Here is a 21,835-nt window from a genome sequence, read left to right on the forward strand (position 1 = left end):
TACCCATTTATTTATTTATTTAGTCTAATTTATATGCTGCCCAACTCCACCAAAGGGCTCGGGGCAGCTCACCACAAAGAGAAACAAACATCTAAAAAAGGGGAACAATTTCAAAAGACAATTTAAACCCCAATAATAGACCCAGGCTGATCTCTTGTGGATGGATCTGGACGATGCATCGTTTGACCAACGGCCCCAACAATCCAAAGGGGTTCTCGTTGTTTTATGCCCTCATCACCTCGAGGTTCGACTACTGCAACCCTCTCTACATGGGGCTACCTTTGAAGAGTGTTGGGCAGAACAATAATAATAACAATAATAATTTATTCGATTTGTATGCCGCCCCTCTCCGTAGACTCCATAGAATGCGCCCGCGAGAGGTATCGTGGGGCTACCTAGATTCACCCACGTCTCGTCAACACTCCGTGACCTGCACTGGCTGCCAATCAGTTTCCAGTCACAATTCAAAGTGTTGGTCATGACCTATAAAGCCCTACATGGCATCAGACCAGAATACCTCCAGGACCGCCTTCTGCCGCACAAATCCCAGCGACCGGTTAGGTCCCACAGAGTTGGCCTTCTCCGGGTCCCATCGACTAAACAATGTCATCTGGCAGGCCCCAGGGGAAGAGCCTTCTCTGTGGCAGCCCCGACCCTCTGGAATCAACTCCCCCCGGAGATTAGAACTGTCCCCACCCTCCTTGTCTTTCGTAAATTGCTTAAGACCCAACTGTATCGCCAGGCATGGGGGGAATTGAGATACACGCCCCCCAGGCTTATATAGTTTATGTATGGTATGCTTGCGTTGTATGGTTGTAATGATGGGTTTTAGATGTTTTTTTAATATTATATTTGTCATATTGTTACTGTTGTTGTTGTGAGCCACCCCAAGTCTGTGGAGAGGGGTGGCATACAAATCTAATAAATTATTATTATTAATTAATTATTATTTAACCCGTACCCTGATTTTGCTCTTGGCTGCCATTGGAAGGAAGCTTCAGCAGGATAATCGTGGAGGAGCAGCGCCACCTGGTGGCCTTTTGCACTCACCGGTTGAAGGGATTTATCCGGCGCTTTGATTGTCCCCTTTGGCAGAGTTGCATAGAAATGGAACTAATCATCAATAAACAGGAAAGCCCCCTCTGCCTCTTTCCCAGAGTGGGAATTATTTATCTATCCATCAATTGATTGATCGATTAATCAATAGTTTTTCTTTCCTGCCCAACTCCCGAAGGACTCTTGGCGGCTTACAAGGAATAAAACAATACATGAAAACAATATAAAAACAGTAAAACGTTAATAAACCCAACCAGCATTCAAGCTCTCAATCGCAATCCTAGTGATCAGGCCTTGAGAATGGATTAGAGGCCCAAGGGTGGCCAGAGGACGGACCTGTAACTGGGCAGGAAGCCTAGGTGCCCCCCACCTGAGAGTGCCATTGGGGGGGGGAGAACTCTGGAAGGGGGCAGCACTGCTCCCCCCCTTTGCAGCTCCACCCCCCCCAGTCACTGTGCCTCCTCCCATCCAGCCCCAGGAGAGAACATAAGAGCCCAAGAAGAGCCCTGCTGAATGGGGCCAAAGCCCATTGAGTCCAGCCTTCTGTGTCCCACAGTGGCCTCCCAATTGACAATGGGCATCTTGAGCAGAAAGAGAAGGCAAGACCCTCCCTTTCCCTTGACCCCCAACCAATGGGACCCAAGGGAACCCTGCCTGCCTCAACCAACATAGAGGCATAGGAACATGGACATCCGTTTCAATCACCACCACGGATACACTCGGCATCCATGAATCTGTCTCATCCTGCCTTGAAGCTCTCCAGGCTGACAGCTGTCACGGCCTCTTCTGGAAGGGAATCCCATCAACCAAGGACCCTCTGGGTGAAGAAATATTTCTCTTTATTTGTCCTCACTTTCTTACCTATGAGCTTTGGGGGGGGGCTCATCCTAGGATTGTGTGATGGAGAAAATGATTTTTCTCTGTCCACCTTTTCTATCCCACGCTTGATTTTATACACTTGATCAAGTCCCCCCTTCAATGCCGTCTTTCAAGGCTGAGGAGACCCAGGCCTTGCAACCTGGTTTCCTAAGGGAGGGGCTCCATTTCCTTGATCCTTCTTGTTGCCCCTTTTTTGCACCTTTTCCAGTTCCATCATCTCCTTCTTGAGGTGAGGTGACCAGAACTGAGTCCTTCAGGACTGGGCAGCATAGAAGTCGAATGAATGAATAAACCTCACAGTGCTCCAAGTGTGGTCTCACCATGGAGGCTTGCTGGGAACGTTGGGGGCCACTGCGGACAAAAGGGGGTGCTTTCCTTTAGCCCTTCTGGGTGGGTTGATCAATGCTGGGTTGCTGGCAGACTTGCGGAATTGCCAACCCATAAATACATGGATTGATTGATTGATTGATCTATGTATCTGTCATTAATTCATTCATCCATTTATGATGCTTATATGCTGGCCACCTCCTCTGGGCAGCTTCCAGCAGGTAAAACCAATTCCAAGAACAATATAAAAACCTGAATTAGAGAACCCCACCAAAACACGCATCCATTCTCACAACCATTCCTCATTCAATCCATCAACGTTAACATCAACATGAAGCAAATGCGCATTTTAAAGGGCTTTCAAAGGATGGAGAGAACGAAGCCATCCCCGAGGGAGGGGGGGGGGGGACGGTCCTCCTAATTTTTGCTCCCATTCCCTCCACACCAGGCAGACTTTCCAAGCCGGGGGGGGGGGGGGGTCCTCGGAGGAGGGTTTCCAGGTCTCCCCCCCCCCCTCGCGCGGAGAGTTCCCATTCCGAGGCGCAGGTGATCCCCAAACCCTCCTCCCACCAAGGCGACCCCTCCACCTTGCAGTTGCGGGGAGAGGGCAGCGCAGCCTGCCGAGGGTTCCTCCTTGGCCCCCAACCCGCTGGGCGGGGGCGCGGGGGAGGCGCGCAGTGACGAGGAGCCGGAGCCGCGCAGGGTCGAGCGCGGGGTGGCTGCGGCTTCTGCGGGCGAGCGAGCGCGGAGCGGCGGCAGGCAAAGCCCGGAGCGAGCGAGGTACCCCCGGGGGAGAGCCCCCTCCTCCCCACGGCGCGGCCCGGGGAGGGCGAAGGGAGGGTGAAGGGTCGCTTCCCCCCACAGTGCGGGGCCGCGGAAGGCAAACCTGGTTCCAGACGCGCATCTCCTCCGCCTGGCAGAGCCCCCCTGGGAAAGGGGCTCATCTCGGGGGCTTCAGGGAAAGCGATGGGGGGCAGTGGGGAGAAGAACCCCTCCCGAAGAACCCACCACCCTCCTCCTGGGAGGGGGACGCAGCCTCCCTAGAATAGGAACGGAATCTGGGGTGGAATGGGCGGGGGGGGGGATTTGCAAAGCATAGAAGTCGTGCGCCCCTGGCTGCTTTGCCAGGCCCAGAGGGGGCTTCGTGGCCAGCCCCCCACTGAAGGAGCCACCACCATATTTAGGTTGCATCTTTTCACGCGTTAGGGAGCTGGGCAGAAGCTGCCTGTCACCCGAGGGCCTCCCAGTTTAGTTTGCCCCCTGGAGAGATGGCGTGGAGGGTCAGTGGCCGAGATTTAATGATTAGATTTTCATGCGGCCCTTCTGGAGGCAACTCAGGCTGGTATTGCTAGAAAAATTGATGGCAAACCTTTTTTTTTGCTTGGGTGCCAAAAGAGCACGCAGGTGTGCAATAGTGTGCACATATGTGCCCTCACCCATAAAACAATGCCCTCCTCCACCCATGCACCCTGCTGCTCCCCTGCACATTCGCACAGGCCTCACCGAAGCCTCCAAACTTCCTGTAGCCCCAGTGGGTCCGTTTTTGGCCACCCAGAGGCTTTCCTGAAGCCCAGGGAGCATGAGAACGGCTTCCTCCGCTTTCTGGAAGGCCGAAAACCCGGCTGGCGAACATGCATGCGCTGGAGCTGACACAGGGCAATGACTCCGTGTGCCTCTTGTGGCCCATGTGCCATAGGATCACCACCACGGTCCAGAAAGAGAAAGAGCAGCCCGGATGATTGAGGGGGCCAGGAAGCTAAACCCCACGGAGGAACAGTTGTTGGAGTTGGGCCGGGCCACTCTAGGGAAGAGACGGACAGGAGAGCAGCCTCCGGATACCTGAGGGGCTGCCAGGGCGAGAAACAAAGGATGGAAACCTCACCAAGGAGAGATCCCGCTTGGAATTAAGGAATTTCCTGACCAGGGCAGGGCTCACCTAGAGAACTTGTGGCTGCTCCATCCCATATGAAGAAACTGGACGGCCCTTTGTCCGGGGTGGGCCGAGGGTTGTTGCTTGAGGAGGGGGCTGGGCTAGGTGGCCTCCAAAGGCCCCTTCTGATTCCGTGTGTCCCTGCCTGATGAGAAACCGGCTAGCTCCAGTCTAGGTCGTTTCTGGAGGCAACCCAAGAGAAGCGAGTCTCCAAGCAACAGCAGCCGCCATGGCTTATGCAGACTCTACCCAAAGCCAGAGAAACTCTCGGTGTAGAAATTACAGACACACAGGGACACGATTTCTAGAACGATGTTTTGTCCAGATTGGAAATGTCTTTCTGCGATGACCAGAGCTGTCTTACAGGGGGCGTTCCAAAAGAAATGCAATAATTTTTTTAAAAAGTAATTTATTGAACAGATTTGCACAAGCACTTAAAATTCTCCCAAGTACTGTCCTTGGGCCTCTACACATTTTTTCCAGCAACTCTGCCATGACCGGTACGCGCCCTGGAAGGCATCTTCGGGGACCTCTCGCAAGGTCTTCGTCACGGGTGATTGGATCTTTTCTATGGACGAAAAACAGGTTCCTTTCAGGGCTGGGAACAAACAGAAGCCTGCTGAGGCAACATCAAGACTATTGGGGGGGGGCAGCATTGGCACCTGGTGTTTGGCACGTTGTGGCCAGGCACGTTTTTCATCCATAGAAGAGATCCAATCAGCTGTGACGAAGACCTTGCGAGAGGTCCCCGAAGATGCCCTCTAGGGCGCGTACCGGTCACGGCAGAGTTGCTGTAAAAAATGTGTAGAGGCCCAAGGACAGAACTTTGAAGAATTTTAAGTGTTTGTGCAAATCTGTTCAATAAATTAGTTAAAAAAAAAATATTGCATGACTTTTGGAATGCATCCTGTATGTCTGTCTCTCTGGACTTACACTTTTATTATTTATAACTAGTTCTTGCGTATACGAATATAAAACATTAATTCTTAAGTTACAATGGGAAGGATTAATTAGTCACATACAAGCAAGAGCATCTTCATTAGTTTTTGCCTTAGACAAACAGGAGGATTTCGATTACCTAAGGCAGTGATGGCGAACCTATGCCACGGGTTCCACAGGTGGCACGTGAAGCCATATCTGCTGGCAGACGAGTCATTACCCTAGCTCAACTCCATTGTGCATGTGTGTGGCAGCCAGCTGACTTTTGGCTTGCAGGAGGGCCTCCAGGGAAGTCTCTGGTGCTGGGGAGGGTGGAAAATGGGCCTACTGGGCAGACCAGAAGTAGGGAAACGGGCTGTTTCTGGCCTCCAGGGGCAGCAGGGGAGGCAATTTTCGCCCTCCCCAGGCACTGAATTATGAGCGTGGGCCCCTGCGCAATAATGTGTGCCCATGTGCTTTCGGCACCCAAGGGAAAAAAGCTTCTCCATCACTGACCTAAGGTCAACGGAAGCCTAAATAATGATTTCCTTAAGCTGATAAAAGGAGTGGACTACCTTTGATCAGGCATGTAGGTTTTAATCTTAACATATCTACAGAGGGCATTCCACATTCTTGCAGGCATGGGAGGTTAACCCACAACTGGGCTTTCTAGGGTTAAATCTGAAAGCAGAGCATCGCAGGGCATCTATGGCTGACCCCTTTTCCCTTTGGCTTTGCAGATTGGGCCCACTTCCGGGAGACCATGAGGGTGAAGGGCAGCCGGGCCCTGTGCTGGACTCTCCTCTTCCTGCTGGCCATTTTCATGGAGGGCATCGTCTGCAAAGGGGGCCGAGGCGGAGCTCGTGGGTCGGCCCGGGGAAGCGCTCGGGGCACCTCCCGGCGGTCCAAGTCCGCCCCCCGTTACCGCTCCTCCGGGACAGCCCTGCGTGTGGCGGCTGCTGCAGCTGCGGGAGGAGCTGCAGCGGCTGCGGCTGCTGCTGGGATGAGCATGGCGGGGCAAGGCAGCCCCCAGTATGGCGAGTTGCAGGCGAGCAACAACACTGCCGGGAGCCCTCCACACCCTGGTGCCTGGCCCCTCTTCTACGTCTCCGCCTCCCTCTGGTGCGTGGCTCTGGCGCCTCGGGCCCTCTGACGCCCGGAGCCTCTGCCCAGGCGCCTCTCCCCCTAAGCATCCCCACAAGTGATCGGTCCCAGTGACGACTCAATCGACGGTGCCAAAATACGTTCATTTACAAGCGCCTCCTGTCCCCGGCTGGTTTCCACGGTTTTTAGTTATTTATTTGTGATTTCCACCCAAAGTGGGGAGGGAAACGGTGAACGAATGAATGGTCAGCGTCTGCTGGTCTTGAAATGCCACATGGGCCGTGATTTGTCTGCCAAATTTCTTTATGCAGCTCTTTTGTAACGATCAAGACGTAGAAGACCTCCTGCCAACGATTTATTGCTAGTTTTCTACGGCGGATCTCCAGGGAGGCATTCCTCCCGCCGGTGCCTTGTCCAACAAAGGAGCACTTTTTAACTTCGGAGTCATTCCGCACCAGATCCACCCAGGCGGGATGCTTGGAGGTCAGTGTGGAGAATGCGCCAGACGCGGAAGAGCCCAACGCAAATCAGACTCCTCCACGGACCATGTTTGGTTACTCATTTCTCTCGAGGCCAAATTATAGATCGCAAAGAGGTTCGAGTCACAAGGAGCCCCAAAGAAGAGGGAGTCCACCTATTCTCCAGAGCACCTGAGGGTAGAACCAGAAGCAATGGGTGGAAACTAAACAAGGAGAGAAGCAACTTAGAACTAAGGAGAAATTTCCTGATGGTCAGAACAATTAATCAGTGGAACAGAAGTTGCCTCCAGAAGTTGTGAATGCTCCAACACTGGAAGTTTTTAAGCAGATGTTGGATAACCATCTGTCTGAAGTAGTGTAGGGTTTCCTGCCTAAGCAGGGGCTTGGACTAGAAGACCTCTAAGGTCCCCTCCAACTCTGTTGTTATTATTATTATTAAGTGAGGGGGCAAGACCTCAAAGTCTGCTATCTTGAGCAGCTAAGAAAAAGCAAAATATTACCAGCTCTTATCATGTTCAAGGCTACTGTGGGAAAAAACCCAGTTGTAATTCCGTCCCACTTCCACGTCTGCCTTGAACTGAGAGTTCTGCCTTCTTGCTTTGGGTTCTGAATTGGCTCAAGGGGGCAGTTGCCATATTGGTGCAAACGGCTGAACCCCTCGGGGGCAGAAGGTGGCGAGGGTGCTGAGCTGGGCAAGCTGCCATTGTTGTTGTTGTTGTTATGTGATTTTATTTTCTGTGGAAAATCTTCTCAAATGCCTTTGCAATAGCTGAAAACGTCTTTCGGGAGGGGAGATTCCTGCCCTCAAAGGCCACTGAAAATTAATTTGGGGGAACGGCTAATGGGGTCAGCCGCCTCCTCCCCTCCTGACCACCAGAGTTTGGAAAACTGCCAAGAGTTTTCAGATCTTCGGGTCCGATAAACAGCTTCATGCGGTTAATACGGCGTTTGCTGCCCTCGGATATTATGACGGCTCTTGAGAAGATTATAAATCGGATTTAGAGAGATATTTAGACGGATTTAGACAGGACCCATTAGACTCAATGGCCACAAATTTTGCATGACACACAAGAGGTGCCAGCGGTGAAAGGAAAGACACGGCGGCTTTCCCTGGCTACAAACTTTCCCCGGATGCAGCCGAATGGATCCCGTGTCGCAGGCAACGCTGCTCCAATGGCCCCGGTTTATCCACTCCGCCAACACACGTCCACACCTATTCCACACCTATTGATGTCTGGGTGCAAACAGAGCTAGGAATGGTTCCCGGTGTTCATTTTACCTGCTGGTGATCAGCTCATTTTAATAAAAGTCATTATTACAATCGCTTGGTGCATGTGTGATATTTGGGATTGTTTTAAGGCCGTGGGGGGGAGACGTGCAGGCTTTGCTTCCAAGCCGTGAGTGGGTGAAAGAAGGGATGGCAAATGCACCAGATGGTGTGTCCGTGTGAGTGCGTGTGTGTGTGTGAACCCTTGTGTGAGCTTTTGCAGAGGGGTCTTCCTCCCACTGCGATGGGGACTGGATTCCGCTTCTGATCAGGGACGAAGTGACGAGGACCCAGATTGTTGGGGGCAAATATGCTGATTCTGCAAACCGCTTAGAGAGGCAGTGAAAGAACCATGAAGCGGCATATGAGTCTAAACGCTGTGGGTATTTTTCTTTCTTGAAGGCGTTTTGCTTTTCATAGAAACATAGAAGATGGACGGCAGAACAAGACCTCCTGGTCCCTCTAGTCTGCCCTTATGCTATTTCCTGTATTTTATCTTAGGATGGATCTAGGTTTATCCCAGGCAGGTTTCAATTCAGTGACTGTGGATTTATCTACCACGTCTGCTGGAAGTTTGTTCCAAGGATCTACTGCTCTTTCAGTCAAATAATATTTTCTCATGTTGCTTCTGATCTTTCCCCCAACTGACCTTTCCATCCAAGTTTCTTCAGTTTGGAACTTGTGAAGTGTTAAGGAGTGTGCAGAGAAATCTCTGGGTAGTCAAAGATACACATATACACAGAGAAAACGTGGAGGTCTAGCAGACATCCAGTTGGTAGACCAGAGATACTAGTACTGTACTACAATCCAGATATATTAAGTATATAAATTACTATTTGCTTTGGAGTCAAAAACAATCCTAGCCATGCACAATTACACCAGTCAATAACTCTCTATACATTAATAATACCACAAGCTCACGTGTTCAGCTTACAAACACATAACGCATCATTTGAACACATAAGTTCTGCAGCATAATCAGACAGACAAACCAGCAGAGACTATTCAGAGAGAGAATCACGCCTCTGGCTCCCTCTTGTGGCAATCTGCGAAACTAGCTCTCAAAGCAATAGTGTTCTAATATATGTAAGCCTACATTGTTGCCTTGTGTTATATATGGCCAAACCTCACTAGTTATGATGTACACAGTACGGACAGAACACAGAAATGAAGAAGCTTCTTGGATGAGAAGGGAAATGTCCTCAAGGGAAAAAACCTCCAAGAAAGTCCACGTTGCATTTTTTTTTGGGGGGGGGAAGCCCCCTTGATCTTGACAGCTGCAGTGGAGGCAGCCCCAAGGGCCTTGGGTTTTCTTTGCCCCCCCCACCCCCCCGCATTCCTCAGAGGAGAATCCAAGCTCCTGCAGCTGTTCCCAGGGAGGAACCAGGACTAGGGAGCCCTGTGGACAACCTGTGTTGTTCTTGGCACAGAATAGGTATGTATGTATGTGTGTATGTATGCATGCCACCCACTCCCAAAGGACTCAGAGTGGCTTACAAGAATAAAATAGTAAAAACAACATAAATAACCACTTTACAACATTAATAATGATAATAATAAAAACCCTTGAATCATATCCATACAAACATACAATCCAACTTCCCAGTCAAATCATATCTAGGCGGGAGTTAAAAGGGGTCAGTTCTCAGGGCCTTTCAGAAAGCCAGTAGAGGGGGGGGGGGGCGTTACAGATCTCGGGGGAGGGGGGGTAGTTGGTTTAGATTATTTTAATCTAATGCAGAATCCGGCTGAACAGAAAATAATCCATGCTCTAAAAATGTGTGCATGTGCTTCCAACCACCCTAGAGTGTAATCCTGGTTCCTTTGAATGAATGGATGTCAATGAGGAAGAGCAATTTCAATTTAGCAACAGAGGCTTTCGCTCTGTGAATGAAAAGTGACCATGAAAACCGGCCTTTTATCCACCTGGAGGCCAACTCTGAGGGGGGAGGGGGAGGACCCTTTGGGTGGGACTTCAGCAACTGCTCCTCCTCCTGGTATTTAGAATTTTTTTTACGGGTGTGTGTGTGTGTGTTCCGTACACTTGGAAGATGTGGGCCTGAAGTTACCCTGAGATGAAAAGTCTCCATCTGTTTTATGCAACCTTTATTATTTCACTGTTGATTACAAGACCCGTCTGTCTTGCAAAAGACAATCAGACTCGATACAAATTTAAGAACTTTGATCACAGATAAAAATGGCTGCAATTTGGAAATCAGGATAGAGAAACAGAGCTGGAAGGGACCTTGGAGGTCTTCTGGCCCACCCCCTTCTGTTCCATTGGCTGGTTGTTCTGTCTGGAAGCTTCTCCTTAGTTCCTGGTTGCTTCCTTCCCCCGTGTCAAGGTTCCAGGTAAATCCGAACTAAATCACAATCCGAATCAAAGCATTCCTCAAAATTCCAGTTTATTGCCGGAGCCACCCTGGGTCTGAGTTTCCCACCCAGCTGAAAGTCCACGTCCCTTGTCCCCCACCCACAAACGTGTCACGTTGTCCATTCAGAGTGTGACAGCATGACAAGTCCTCCTTCCACTTCCGCCCAGGTGGTGGGCATAGGATGGCCTTGAACCACTTGAAGGAAGGCTTTGTGGCTGCCTCTGCTAACATTCACCCCTCCCTGTTTCCCACAAACATCAGGTCCTCCATTGATAATGTGGCCAGCCGCTAAATTATCATCAACCTCTGCACGGCTTGACAGTCAGTCAGTGGACATTTTATTATTCTTGCTTTTGTGCCTGGTGCCTCCTTGGTGGAGCTGAGACTGTCCTTTCTTTCTTCCTTGGCAGGAGGGAAGTTGGGGGAAGTCTTAAAACTGTTTATATTCACAATTTCCCAAAAGCGAAGCCAAAGCTCCGTTACAAAATATGGGAGAGCAATAGTTTTAATTTAATGCAACCAAGTATGAATTTCATTTTAGCATAGCAGCATTTGTGATTGTTGGTAACACAATTGCCTTCCAAAGTTCTTTTTAAAGAGGAAGTAAACAACCACAGGTGCCTCCAGCTGTCGCTCCGTCAGCCCCTGAAGATACGGCACGGAGGGCTGGAACATAGATCCGGAATGGACCTAGGATTGGTCATAGAAAAAAGGTGACCAGGGGGAGGCTCTTCCGAGGGGTCTGGCATAGGCCCTTGCCCCGCAAAAGGACCACTCGGACGTTGCAAGGCCCAGCCCAGCTGAGCTTCTGAAGGAAGAGGGTCCTCACGAACACAGGTGTTGCTCCTGCCCTCTGCTCCGGGTGGGGGTCCTGGGGGCACAAGTCAGTCGAGGGTCTCGTGCACTCGGTCCAGCATCACCTTCCCCAAAAGGCCCTTGCGGAAGGTCTGGATGAACTCACAGGCGGCTGCGTTGTAATTGGGCACCGAGACGTTCACATTCCCTGCCGAGAGGAGGAGGAGGAAGAGGAGACTCAGTGGCCAGTCCAGGGGGCCTTTCCTGCCCAGGCTCTGCCATCGCCCACTGGTGGAATCTGCCCTGCCGGCTCAGAAACACCCTCTCCCCTCCCCTGTGGCCAGAGAGCTTCCTAGTGACTCTTGTGGCCCATCTGCATCCCGCTCAGCTGATCCACGGATTCTGAGGATCGCGAGACGGGTGTGGGTGGGTATCCTAGGGCAGCGTACTTGGTGCCCGAGTCTGACAGTGAGGGGGGCGGAGAGGATGGGGAGGCTAAAAGCCGGCCAGGGCCTGTTGCCCCTCCAGAGGTGCCCATGCGTGGCTCAGCGGAAGAGCTCCGTCTTGATGCCTGAGTACGCAGGAGTGTCAGAAGGCAGGAGCGGCTGAGGAGGAAGAGGTCTAATGCGTGACTAGATCTATAGAGCACCTGGCCCCACCTTTGGGCTACTTGAGGGTGAGTCTCGTGACAAGCGATTGAGGAAGTCAACGTTCGAATATGAGAGATGGACAATCAGATTGGGCTTGTGGACTATTTCTGGGATTTTACAAATTAAGAAACTGAAAACTGTGTCTTCCGTCTTCCTGCCAATTCAGCGTGAGTCCTGTTAATCAGAGATCGGATTGAAGAAAACTATTGGGTGAGTCTTGGCTGTGTGCCTGGGACTTTAATTAACAGCCACTAGGGCAATGGACTGGTCTTTTGTTTTTGCTGATATGCCGCATTCGGAATATAAGATTTCAGGTGTATCTTATACTCTGTAGCTTTTTCCGAAACTCCCCCCGCTCCCCCCCCCCAGCCCTACCTAGGTGTTAACAATCTTCCCAGGTTCTTTCATTGTTACTCTCTGTGAAGAATGTTTTCCAAGCTCTAACTCTTTGTAGGGTTTTTTCATTGCTTTATTTGATGCAAATGTTTCTTTCCAGCCCTGACCAGGTGCTAACGATCTTCCCAGCTCTTCCCAGCTTTCAGGCTCTTTCATTGTTACTCTCTTGTTTTCCAAGCCCTAAGTCTTTGCAGGGTTTTTTCCATTGCTTTATTTGATGCAAATGTTTCTTTTCAGGTGCAAATGCTTTTTCCAGCTCTTACTGGCTTGCAAGATCTTTCATTGTTACTCTTTCCAAATAAGGGTTTTTTTTAAAGCCCTAACCAGGGGACAAAATAATGTGCTGTGGCTGGCCAGACTAAGGACACTAGCCAGAGGAATACCTGGTAAGCAGATTCTTTTCCCTATTTTCCTCCCCAAAAACTATGGTGCGTCTTATACTCTGAAAAATACGGTATTTTATACAGTTGAACTTTTTGATAGTAAACTGTTACAAATCATACGCTTAAAACCTGTCAACTCTGTGTGCATGTGGACCTATTACTTGGGGGGGGGGCATCATCGGGACAAAAGAGTGACCAGAGGGAAGGACTCACCTGTGCCCGTCAGGACCAGGACCTTTTGCACCTTGCCCAGGTGCCGTGCTATGCTTTTGAGTACGCTCTGCACCTCGTCACAGGGTTCGCTCAGCCCGTAGCGCTCCACATAGCTGCAGAATAAGAGGAGGAGGAGTGAGGGGGAAGAGGCCTGAGACTTATTGGAGGGTCCCCTGGGGGCTCCCACACAAGCTCAGGGGCCACCTCACCTGAACTGCTGCTGCTGGTTTAGCACGTACAGAAGGTAGTCAGCAATGACCTCTACCCCCACCAGGTGATCAAGAATGGCTCCTGCGGGAGGGAAGGAAGGAAGGAAAGGAGGGAGGGAGGGAAGGAAGGAAGGAAGGAAAGGAGGGAGGGAAGGAAGGGAGGGAAGGAAAGGAGGGAGGGAGGGAGGGAAGGAAGGAAGGAGGGAGGGAACAGAAGAACCTAAGAGGAGCCCTGCTGAATGGGGCCAAAGCCATCGAGTCCAGCATTCTGTGTCCCCCCAATTGTCCAGGGGGATCTTGAGCAGAAAGAGAAGGCAAGACCCTCCCTTTCCCTGGACCCCCAGCACATGGGACCCCAGGGAACCCTGCCTGCCTCAACCAACACAGAGGTGGCACTTGGGCCTCTGTTTCAATCCCCACTGACACACTGGATAGTTCACACAGGGGGGAAAGCATTTTGGAATTCCCTGATATTTCCCTGACATTTCCCTCTAACCTGCTACCTAGTTAAGGCCCGGTTGTAGATGACGTCACACCAAATGGCTCAGCCATGGAGAAATATTGGTAGCTGAGGAAGCAAATTGTGGCCACAGTTATGCTCATTTTTGCTTGACTCTGCCAGGCAGCGCGATCCGGTTTTTTAAAAAAATATGATTCTTCCCTGACTTTTAAACATTTTAATAGTTTGGTTTTACCCCCCCTAATTTATTCCCATTTTTTTCACAAATCCCCTGATCTCCAGGTTTGCTGGACCCTGCGAAGGAAGCCTCAGGCCACACAAAGGGGCAGATGGCCAGTTGCAGGGAGGGAGAAGCCCAAGGGGAAACTGCTGGGCAAAGCGGTTGCTGGCCGGCCTCCTTCCGTGGCGGAGCAGAGCAATCCCAGGGCCCTTCTGTGCTCATCCAGCAGGGCCCGGAGGCTCCCTTGACCAGCAACCCCCTCGCTCGCATTCTGGGGTTCAGGGGCCTGGCCTGCCTTTCCTTCAGGGGCTCAGGGCAGCTCCCCTGGGGGTGGGCGGGGGTGAGTGTCTTCCTTCCTTTGGTCTTTGCTACTGTCTGGCATGGGGGGGGAGTAGGGGTGGTGGGAAGGAGGGACCCAGCATCAGCCAATGAGGGTTCGTGCTGGAGGGTGAACTTGAGTCTAGTTCTCTCGATTCCCGTCCTTAATCTCACTGATGTATTCAGTGCGCATGCTACCCACATCTCTACCAAGCAGCCCTGGGTGGCTTACAATGTTCTAAATAACAAAGAAGACAATTATTGGACCTGGATGATGGGGGGCCATAGGCTGGTGGCTCTGTTCAGAAGTGCTATGGCTAACATGTTGTAACCCACCCTGCGTCTAAGGAGAAGGGCGGCATGAAAAAAATTGAATGAATAAATAAAATAAATTGGATTTAAATCTTAGAACACCAGGCATCCCAGCGGCTGGTCAGGTCCCACAGAGTCAGCCTCCTCCAGGTCCCGTCAGCCAATGTCATCTGGCAGGGAAGGGCCTTCTCTGTGGCAGCCCCGGCCCTCTGGAACCAACTCCCTTCAGAGATTCTCCCCGCCCCCACCCTCCCCATCTTCTGCAAGGCTTTCAACACCCACCTCTGCCATAAGGTCTGGGCCACTCAATTTAACATCCAGCCCCAGCCGATGAATGAATTCATATGTTTGGGTGAATGTGAGCGACTGGTTTTAGGAAATTGGGGTTTTAGGGTGTTTTTAGATTTAAATTTCTATATGTCTTGTGTTTATTCTTGTTGTGAGCCGCCCTGAGTCTGAGGGAAAAGGCAGCAGAGAAATCTAACAAAAAACAAACATGCTAAAACCTTAACGTGGATGTGGAAATGGCTAAAAACCCCCAATGCGCAGATGGGTCGGAGGTCAGGTCTGGTCTGCCAGCCACCTCCCAAGCGGGGTGCCCCACCGGTGCGTAGCCCCCTGCCCCCTCACCGCACAGGGCCAGCTTCAGTCCGGTCTCCACGGACCCAATTTGGGGAGAGAGCACCCCAGGAGTGTCCAGCAGGTACATGAGGGGCTTCTCGGACACCTGGAACAGGAGGATGGTCGGATTCAGTGTTACAGCCTCAAACGAGCTGCCACAGAGAATGATGGGACACGGCGGTTTCTGACCCACTGAAGGGCCGATTGAGGACAGTCCACTTGTTTTGGAATTCTCTTGAGAGTGGTTGCCCACCAGGACTAGCAAAACCAAGGCTGCTCAACCAACTTTTGTGCTTAAATCAGGATGAAACTCCCGGCACCCAGAACCTTCCACCGCTTTATCAATGGGGCTCTCGGGATATAAAGCACAAATGCTTGAGGCCTGTTGCTTTAAAAAACTCTTACCATGCAACGACTGGTGACTGGAGCTGGCTGCAATTCTTTATTTCAAGGAAGGCCTGAGATATGGCTCAATTTAGTCTTCAAATCCCATGGACACGCCCCTCGTGGGTCAAGAGGTGCTGGGCTATGGCAGGCCATGAACCCCCTCCACCCTCTCGCCCAGGCAGAACGAAAAAAGGAAGCGGCTCGGTTATCGGCCGGTCACAAGGGACAAGAAACAGGGGGGACATCTAACGATCTTTTTTGAAAACGACTGGTTCTTTCGGGCATCCCTGGCAGTAGGCACAGTGGGCTCCTCTAGGGCTTGTGGACTTCAACTCCCAGAATCCCTCAGCCAATCATGCCAGCTCAGGATTTCTGGGAGTTGGAGTCCACATGCCATAGAGGAGCCAACTTTGCCGACCCCCAGGCACCCGCTACCTAGGACTGTGTGTTCAGGTGGTCTCGACTTAAGAATCGACATTTGGAATAAGAACCCAAGTCTGTGCCCCACTGGGCTCTGCAGAGGGTCTTTGCGTTACCTGGATCTTGGTCAGAACCGCTCGGGTTATCCCTGGGGCCCCACCAACTGGAGCGGCTTTGCCTTTGTCGCGGGGAAAGGAAGGAAGGAAAACCACAATTATTGGTGCTGCCACTGGAGACGGCAGCGGTCTCATGCGTGTTGTGTTGCCTCTGTCCGAGGAACTAATGCCCCCCCCCTGTGGCCTCAGGCCAGGAATCAACCGTAACCAAAAGGAGATCTTAAGTTAAAATTATTAAAATTAAATCAAAATTTCAGCTCCTCCTTGGCTCACGTGTCCTTCCTTCTCTGGCAACCAAGCAAGGATATTCCGTCCCCACCTAACTGGTCAACCCACTTCCCACCTTTGCTGGACACATTTCTGAAACAAGCCTTTTCTTGGCACCCAAAAAGTTACTTAGCCGGGTTTTTAAATTTAATAATAATAATAATAATAATAATAATAATAATAATAATAATAATAATAATAATAATATTTATTAGACTTGTATGCCGCCCCTCTCCAAAGACTCGGGGCGGCAATACAAGTCTAATAAATTATTATTATTAAATCAATTTCAAGAAGAAACTGATTGCTAACCACTAAGGTTAAACATTCTGCTGCCCCGTTTTCAGGGTCATAGTCCCGCTCACGTCTTTCCCCCTTGTGCACCGATTCCACCGAACGCTCCGTTTATATGTGTGTGTCGTCTTGCTTGACCAGAGGCAGCAGGAGTTACCTTTCCTCAGGTGCAGCTTCCTGAGTGAATTGATGACTGAGGACTTCCCCACATTGGGCACACCGATCACCATGATGTTATGGTCCACGTTCTGGAACAACCAATCAGAGAGAGCTGAAAGCAGCCTTGGAAAAGACGCTCGGTGCAACCAAGAAGTAGAGGATTTTAGCAGGTTTCTCTAGAGAGTGTGTGACATGTATGGAAACCCCCTCCTCAACATCCAGGATCCCACTGGTTTCAGGGCAGGGAGGGTTGAAGCCGGGGCCTAGATCAGCCGATGACCCCTGGGAAACATCTCTTCTCTCTCCTACAAAAGCCCCACCGTGTGTCCTGGAGCCCCCTTTGCTCTGAACATCTGCAGGGTGTGAACGTCTGTTCTTAATGAAGTCTGCATTCTAGAAAGAGATATTCCCAGGGGCTGGAAGAGATGGAAGCCAAAGGGGGCTCATCTTTTGAAAGCACAATGCAGAAAAAGGCTCAATTATTGAACAATTTAACAGCGGAACAGAAGTTGCCTCCAGAAGTTGTGAATGTTCCAACACTGGAAGTTTTAAAGCAGATGTTGGATACCCATCTGTCTGAAATGGTGTAGGGTTACCTCCCTAAGCAGGGGGTTGGACTAGAAGACCTCCGGGGTCCCTTCCAACTCTGCTTTTATTATCATTTGTTAACCTTGTAAAATTTAGAATTTCTCTGAAGAATTTGTTAATAGAAGTACACCCACCCACCCACAAAGGATGGCTTCCTCTAAAGAAAGAGGAATTCTATCCAATGTTAGAATACCAAACTTCAAACAGAGTCCAGGTGGCAGTGGGGGTTGTTCAGCCAAGACCAATATAGGAAGGTATGAATATTCTTCACAATGTATGCAATAGACCAGTGTTTCCCAACCTTGGCAACTTGAAGATATCTGGACTTCAACTCCCAGCATTCGCTGGCTGGGGAATTCTGGGAGTTGAAGTCCAGATATCATCCAGTTGCCAAGGTTGGGAACCACTGCAATAGACTAACCAGCACATTACAGTCAGCTACATCCATATCCAAATTAAGCAATCACCTACAGTTCTAAACATACAGCACTAGCCATTAATATCACACACAGCTCCATACAATACCGTAATACAATCCATATCCCCATGTTTAGCACACAGCAATATAGTATATTATTTTCAAGACTAACAGCAACAGCCACCAACAACCTACAATACAACCCAAGAGAGAGCAACACATCTGCCCCCCCTTTTATGGCTAATTGCAGCCTAGCCCGTAAAGTAACATTATACTATTCCCTCCAAACATACATTGCTGGTTAGTTCATATATTGAGAAACCCAACCGGTGAAGTACGTAGTAGTGACCATCTCCCCTTTGGGTTTTCAATATATGTATCACTCTAGTAGATAGCACATTTTATCAGCATTCCCAAGACTGGCGTGAAGGTGCACAAGTATGTACACACACACACTCACACACACAGAGTGTAGAGGGGGAAGATCTAACAGTGCTAATCAAGCCCACTAAAAATAAATCCATTTCCCACACCAGGAATGTTGCCGCAGAAAAGACCAGGGGTCCTTTAGGTTCTTAGCCAAGCGGCCATTTAAGTACGAGCAGTGTTTTCGTTCTCCCAAGTGGGCAGTTTTACTCACCTCGGCCCTCTGGTAACGCTGGCTGGTTTTGATCATTCCGGTCAGAAGGGGAATAAGCTACAAGGCAAGAAAGGGCAGACGATTCAGTGGAACTTAATTCAGACCGGGGGGGGGGGGGGGTCAAGGCTCCAGGCCTCCCCCTCTTCCTCTCTCCCCCCCCCACCTCCCCTGCAGCTCTTCCACTGGAGGTAAAACTGATTATAGAGCCAAGGCCAATTATTCATTCACTCATTCAAGAAAGGTCAGAGGCTGCCAACTCCAGGCCTACCAACCGCTTTGCTTTATCCTTCGGTGAATGGGAAGGTTGGTTCTAGAATAAAAGAACTCTCTCTCGTCATGCAGGCTGATCCTTATTAGAATATAATTCTGTACGTCGGGATTTTATATCATACAATAAAGAAAGTGTTTACCTTCTTGACATTTTCATCTGTTAAGCAATCGGTGAAGACCACGTGCTGCAAACCTTGCTGTTCCAAAAGGTGCAGAATTCTCTAATCAAAGGGATTCACAGGAAGAGAATTACTGCTGTGGCTATTAATAATTTAGATTCGTTGCAGCCACCCAGAGGGACTAAGTGTATTAGTAAGGCAAGAGGCCGGTTAATCAATAAAGAGTCTGATGAAGAAGCCGGGTGTTATCAAACACACAAAAGCAGATCTGAAATCGGACACAAAATAACAATAATACAAACAGTACAAATTCAGAATAAATAATCAGAACTGCAGAACAAAACAATGGCTGCCCACCTGCCTTCTTCCACTGAGGACCTGTAGACTGCACGAGTCAAAAAGAGGACAGGGAAAATATTGACTGACCTCTCACATCCCGGACATAAACTGTTTCAACTCCCACCGTCCAAATGACGCTACAGAACACTGCACACCAAGACAACTAGACACAAGAAGAGTTTCCCCCCCGAATGCCATCACTCTACTAAACAAATAATCCCCCAAACACTGTCAAACTATTCACCAAGTCTGCATTACTATTATTACTAGTTTTTTCTCATCATTCCTATCACCCATCTCCTCCCACTTATGACTGTATGACTGCAACCTGTTGCTTGTATACTTACAATTTATTTTATAAAATAGAATTCTTTATTGGCCAAGTATGATTGCACACACAAGGAATTTGTCTTTGGTGCAGATGTTTTCAGTGTACACATTGTTTCCCGATTGCTTATTGGACCCCTATGACAATCATTAAGTGTTATACCTCACGACTGTTGACAAATGTATCTTTTCTATTATGTACACTGAGCGCATAAGCACCAAAGACAAATTCCTTGTGCGTCCAATCACACTTGGCCAATAAAGAATAAAGAATTCCCTACTGTAAAATTCTAACAAGTAATGCAAGCTAAAGGAACTACACTGCTCAAAAAAATAAAGGGAACACTTATACAACACAATGTAACTCCAAGTAAATCAAAGTTCTGTGAAATCAAACGCTCCACTTAGGAAGCAACACTGATTGACTATCAATTTCACCTGCTGTTGTGCAAATGGAACATTCCATGAGACTATTTCATTCATTCAGATCTAGGGTGTGTTCTTTGAGTGTTCCCTTTATTTTTCTGAGCAGAATATTTCCCACCCCAGACCCTTATTTGGACACTTCAGGGTGTTTCCCAAACTCTGGTTCTATGAAAGAGGAAAAAATTGACAAAGACTCTGCTCACCGACTTGTGGGTCAGATCTGCCAAATCCATTTTATTCAACACCAGCAAATGTGGACGGATCCCCAGGACCTCCTGCAGGGCAGGATTCCGCCCAGAAAGTGGAATGTGCATGCGCTAAGGAAACAAAGACTCACAATCCAGATGAACATCATGGGGAGCACAGACTGACTACCTGCACCATGAAGGCAGCACGGGAGAACAATTTCCATCATTCTCAAATTCAAAACTTAGGCAGAAGAAGGACCAGAGGAGATTATAGACTGGCTTCCTTAACTAGTCTGTTGTAAAGAAAGGTGGTGGAGATGGGAGTCCACGGAAGGTGGCAGCTACTGCAGCCCTATTGAAGAACACAGTTTCTCCGAAGAAAACCAGCCTGGATCCCACAAAGCTAAATCTTGTCTCACCAACATAAAAAGCTGTGGAAACTGTGAAAAGGGGCAACTAGTGCTTCTAGAGCAGTGTTTCCCAACCGTGGCAACTTGAAGATATTTGGACTTCAACTGCAAGAATTCTCCAAATATCTTCAAGTTGCCAAGGTTGGGAAACAGTGCTCTAGAACAAAAGGCTGAACAAAAGGTTGGACTGTGAACCCATATGCAGAGTTTCCTTCCCCAGCAAGTCATGCAGTGGGGGACCAGGGGGAGGGAGGGAATTGTGTGTGCGTGAAGGGGGGGCAGGGGGGGGCATTGAATTAGGACCTGGCTCTTCCAGCGGGCCTGGGACCACAAATGATTCAGTGTATGAATGTTACTAGGAGGATTATTGTCTTTTAATATTTTATCTTGATATTGTAACTTTTATACTGCTCTACGGAACCAACTCCCCTCCTGAAGTCCGTACTGCTCCCACCCTAATCCCCTTCCATAAGGCCACGAAGACCTGGCTTTGTCGGCAGGCCTGAGGGCCACAACGATAATGGCCAAATTGTATGAATGCTACGCATGCAGGTTTATTATGGGTTTTAATCTGGGTTTTACAGTTAGAATTGTACATCTGACTTCTTTTTAACTGCTTTTTGTATTTTATATTGTTGTAAGGTGCCCTGATTTCCCGGGATTGGGCGGCACAGAAGTTGAATTAAATAAATAAATAAATAATAAGTAAGTAAGTAAGTAAATAAATATTGTTAGACACCCGGGAGACGATTGGAGTTGGGCATCATACAAATCTTGTTAAATAGTTTATTAAAACCTGTTTTTAAATATTGGATTTGTATTCATTGTATTGTTTTCCTTGTTGTGAGCTGCTCAGAGTCCTTGGAGAGGGGTGGCATACAAATCTAATAAATAATAATAATAAATAAAATAAATTTGCAGATCCCTCATCTCGACTGCTTAATCCCAGCCCGGCGCTTCCACGCACCCCATAGTGCCTGCAGGGAGGATCCTAGGGGTGGAAGGGGCTCGGGAGGTCCACTAGCCGGGCCCAAAGGGCAGGAGGAAGACCCCCCCCCCGCCCCAGAGGCTGCTGGGCCCAGGAGGCTCCTCTCCGCCCCCCCTCTGCTGGGCGAAGGATATGCGGGCGTCGTGCACCTCCAGCAGGCCGTCCACGTCGCGCAGGCTCCTCCTCATGTCCTTCAGCCCTGCGGGGAGAGCGGAGGGGGCCTGTGAAAAGCGCCGTCGGGCCTGACGCCTCCCCCGCTCCTTCCCCTGCCCCAGCCACCACCACCCCGTGCCTCGAGCCATGTGCCCCGGGAACCAGCGCGCCACGTCGCGACCGCCGCACTCGAAGCGCTTCCGCCAGCCGCCGCCCTCGCCCGCCGCCCGCAGCAGCGCCGCCGCCAGCCGCATCTTCCCGGGGGGGGGGGGGGGGACGGGGACCGAGCAGGCTCAGGCGGCGCGCTCGGATGACGATAGCGAGGGTCCTCCTCCCCCGCCACGTGGGCGCGTCCGGATGACGCCAAAGCACGCGCGCCGCCGCCGGAGGAAGAAGAGGGGCGCTCCTGTGACG

The 21,835-nt window shown here is 50.0% G+C and overlaps 1 protein-coding gene across 1 annotated transcript; it reads right to left on the reverse strand.

The window, feature by feature from the left end:
* Positions 1 to 10,051: 10,051 nt before the first annotated feature.
* MTG1 (mitochondrial ribosome associated GTPase 1) lies at positions 10,052 to 21,786 on the reverse strand. Its single transcript, XM_070751467.1, has 11 exons — positions 21,561 to 21,786; positions 21,403 to 21,467; positions 19,886 to 19,990; positions 18,612 to 18,692; positions 18,202 to 18,258; positions 16,554 to 16,644; positions 15,836 to 15,897; positions 14,922 to 15,018; positions 12,982 to 13,063; positions 12,773 to 12,885; positions 10,052 to 11,338 (listed from the first exon to the last, which is right to left on the reverse strand). The coding sequence occupies exons 1-11, from the start codon at positions 21,673 to 21,675 to the stop codon at positions 11,220 to 11,222; spliced, it is 987 nt and encodes a 328-aa protein (XP_070607568.1). The 5' UTR covers positions 21,676 to 21,786; the 3' UTR covers positions 10,052 to 11,219.
* Positions 21,787 to 21,835: the final 49 nt, after the last annotated feature.

Source organism: Erythrolamprus reginae, chromosome 4, assembly GCF_031021105.1.
Source record: "Erythrolamprus reginae isolate rEryReg1 chromosome 4, rEryReg1.hap1, whole genome shotgun sequence".
Lineage (NCBI taxonomy): Eukaryota > Metazoa > Chordata > Lepidosauria > Squamata > Dipsadidae > Erythrolamprus > Erythrolamprus reginae.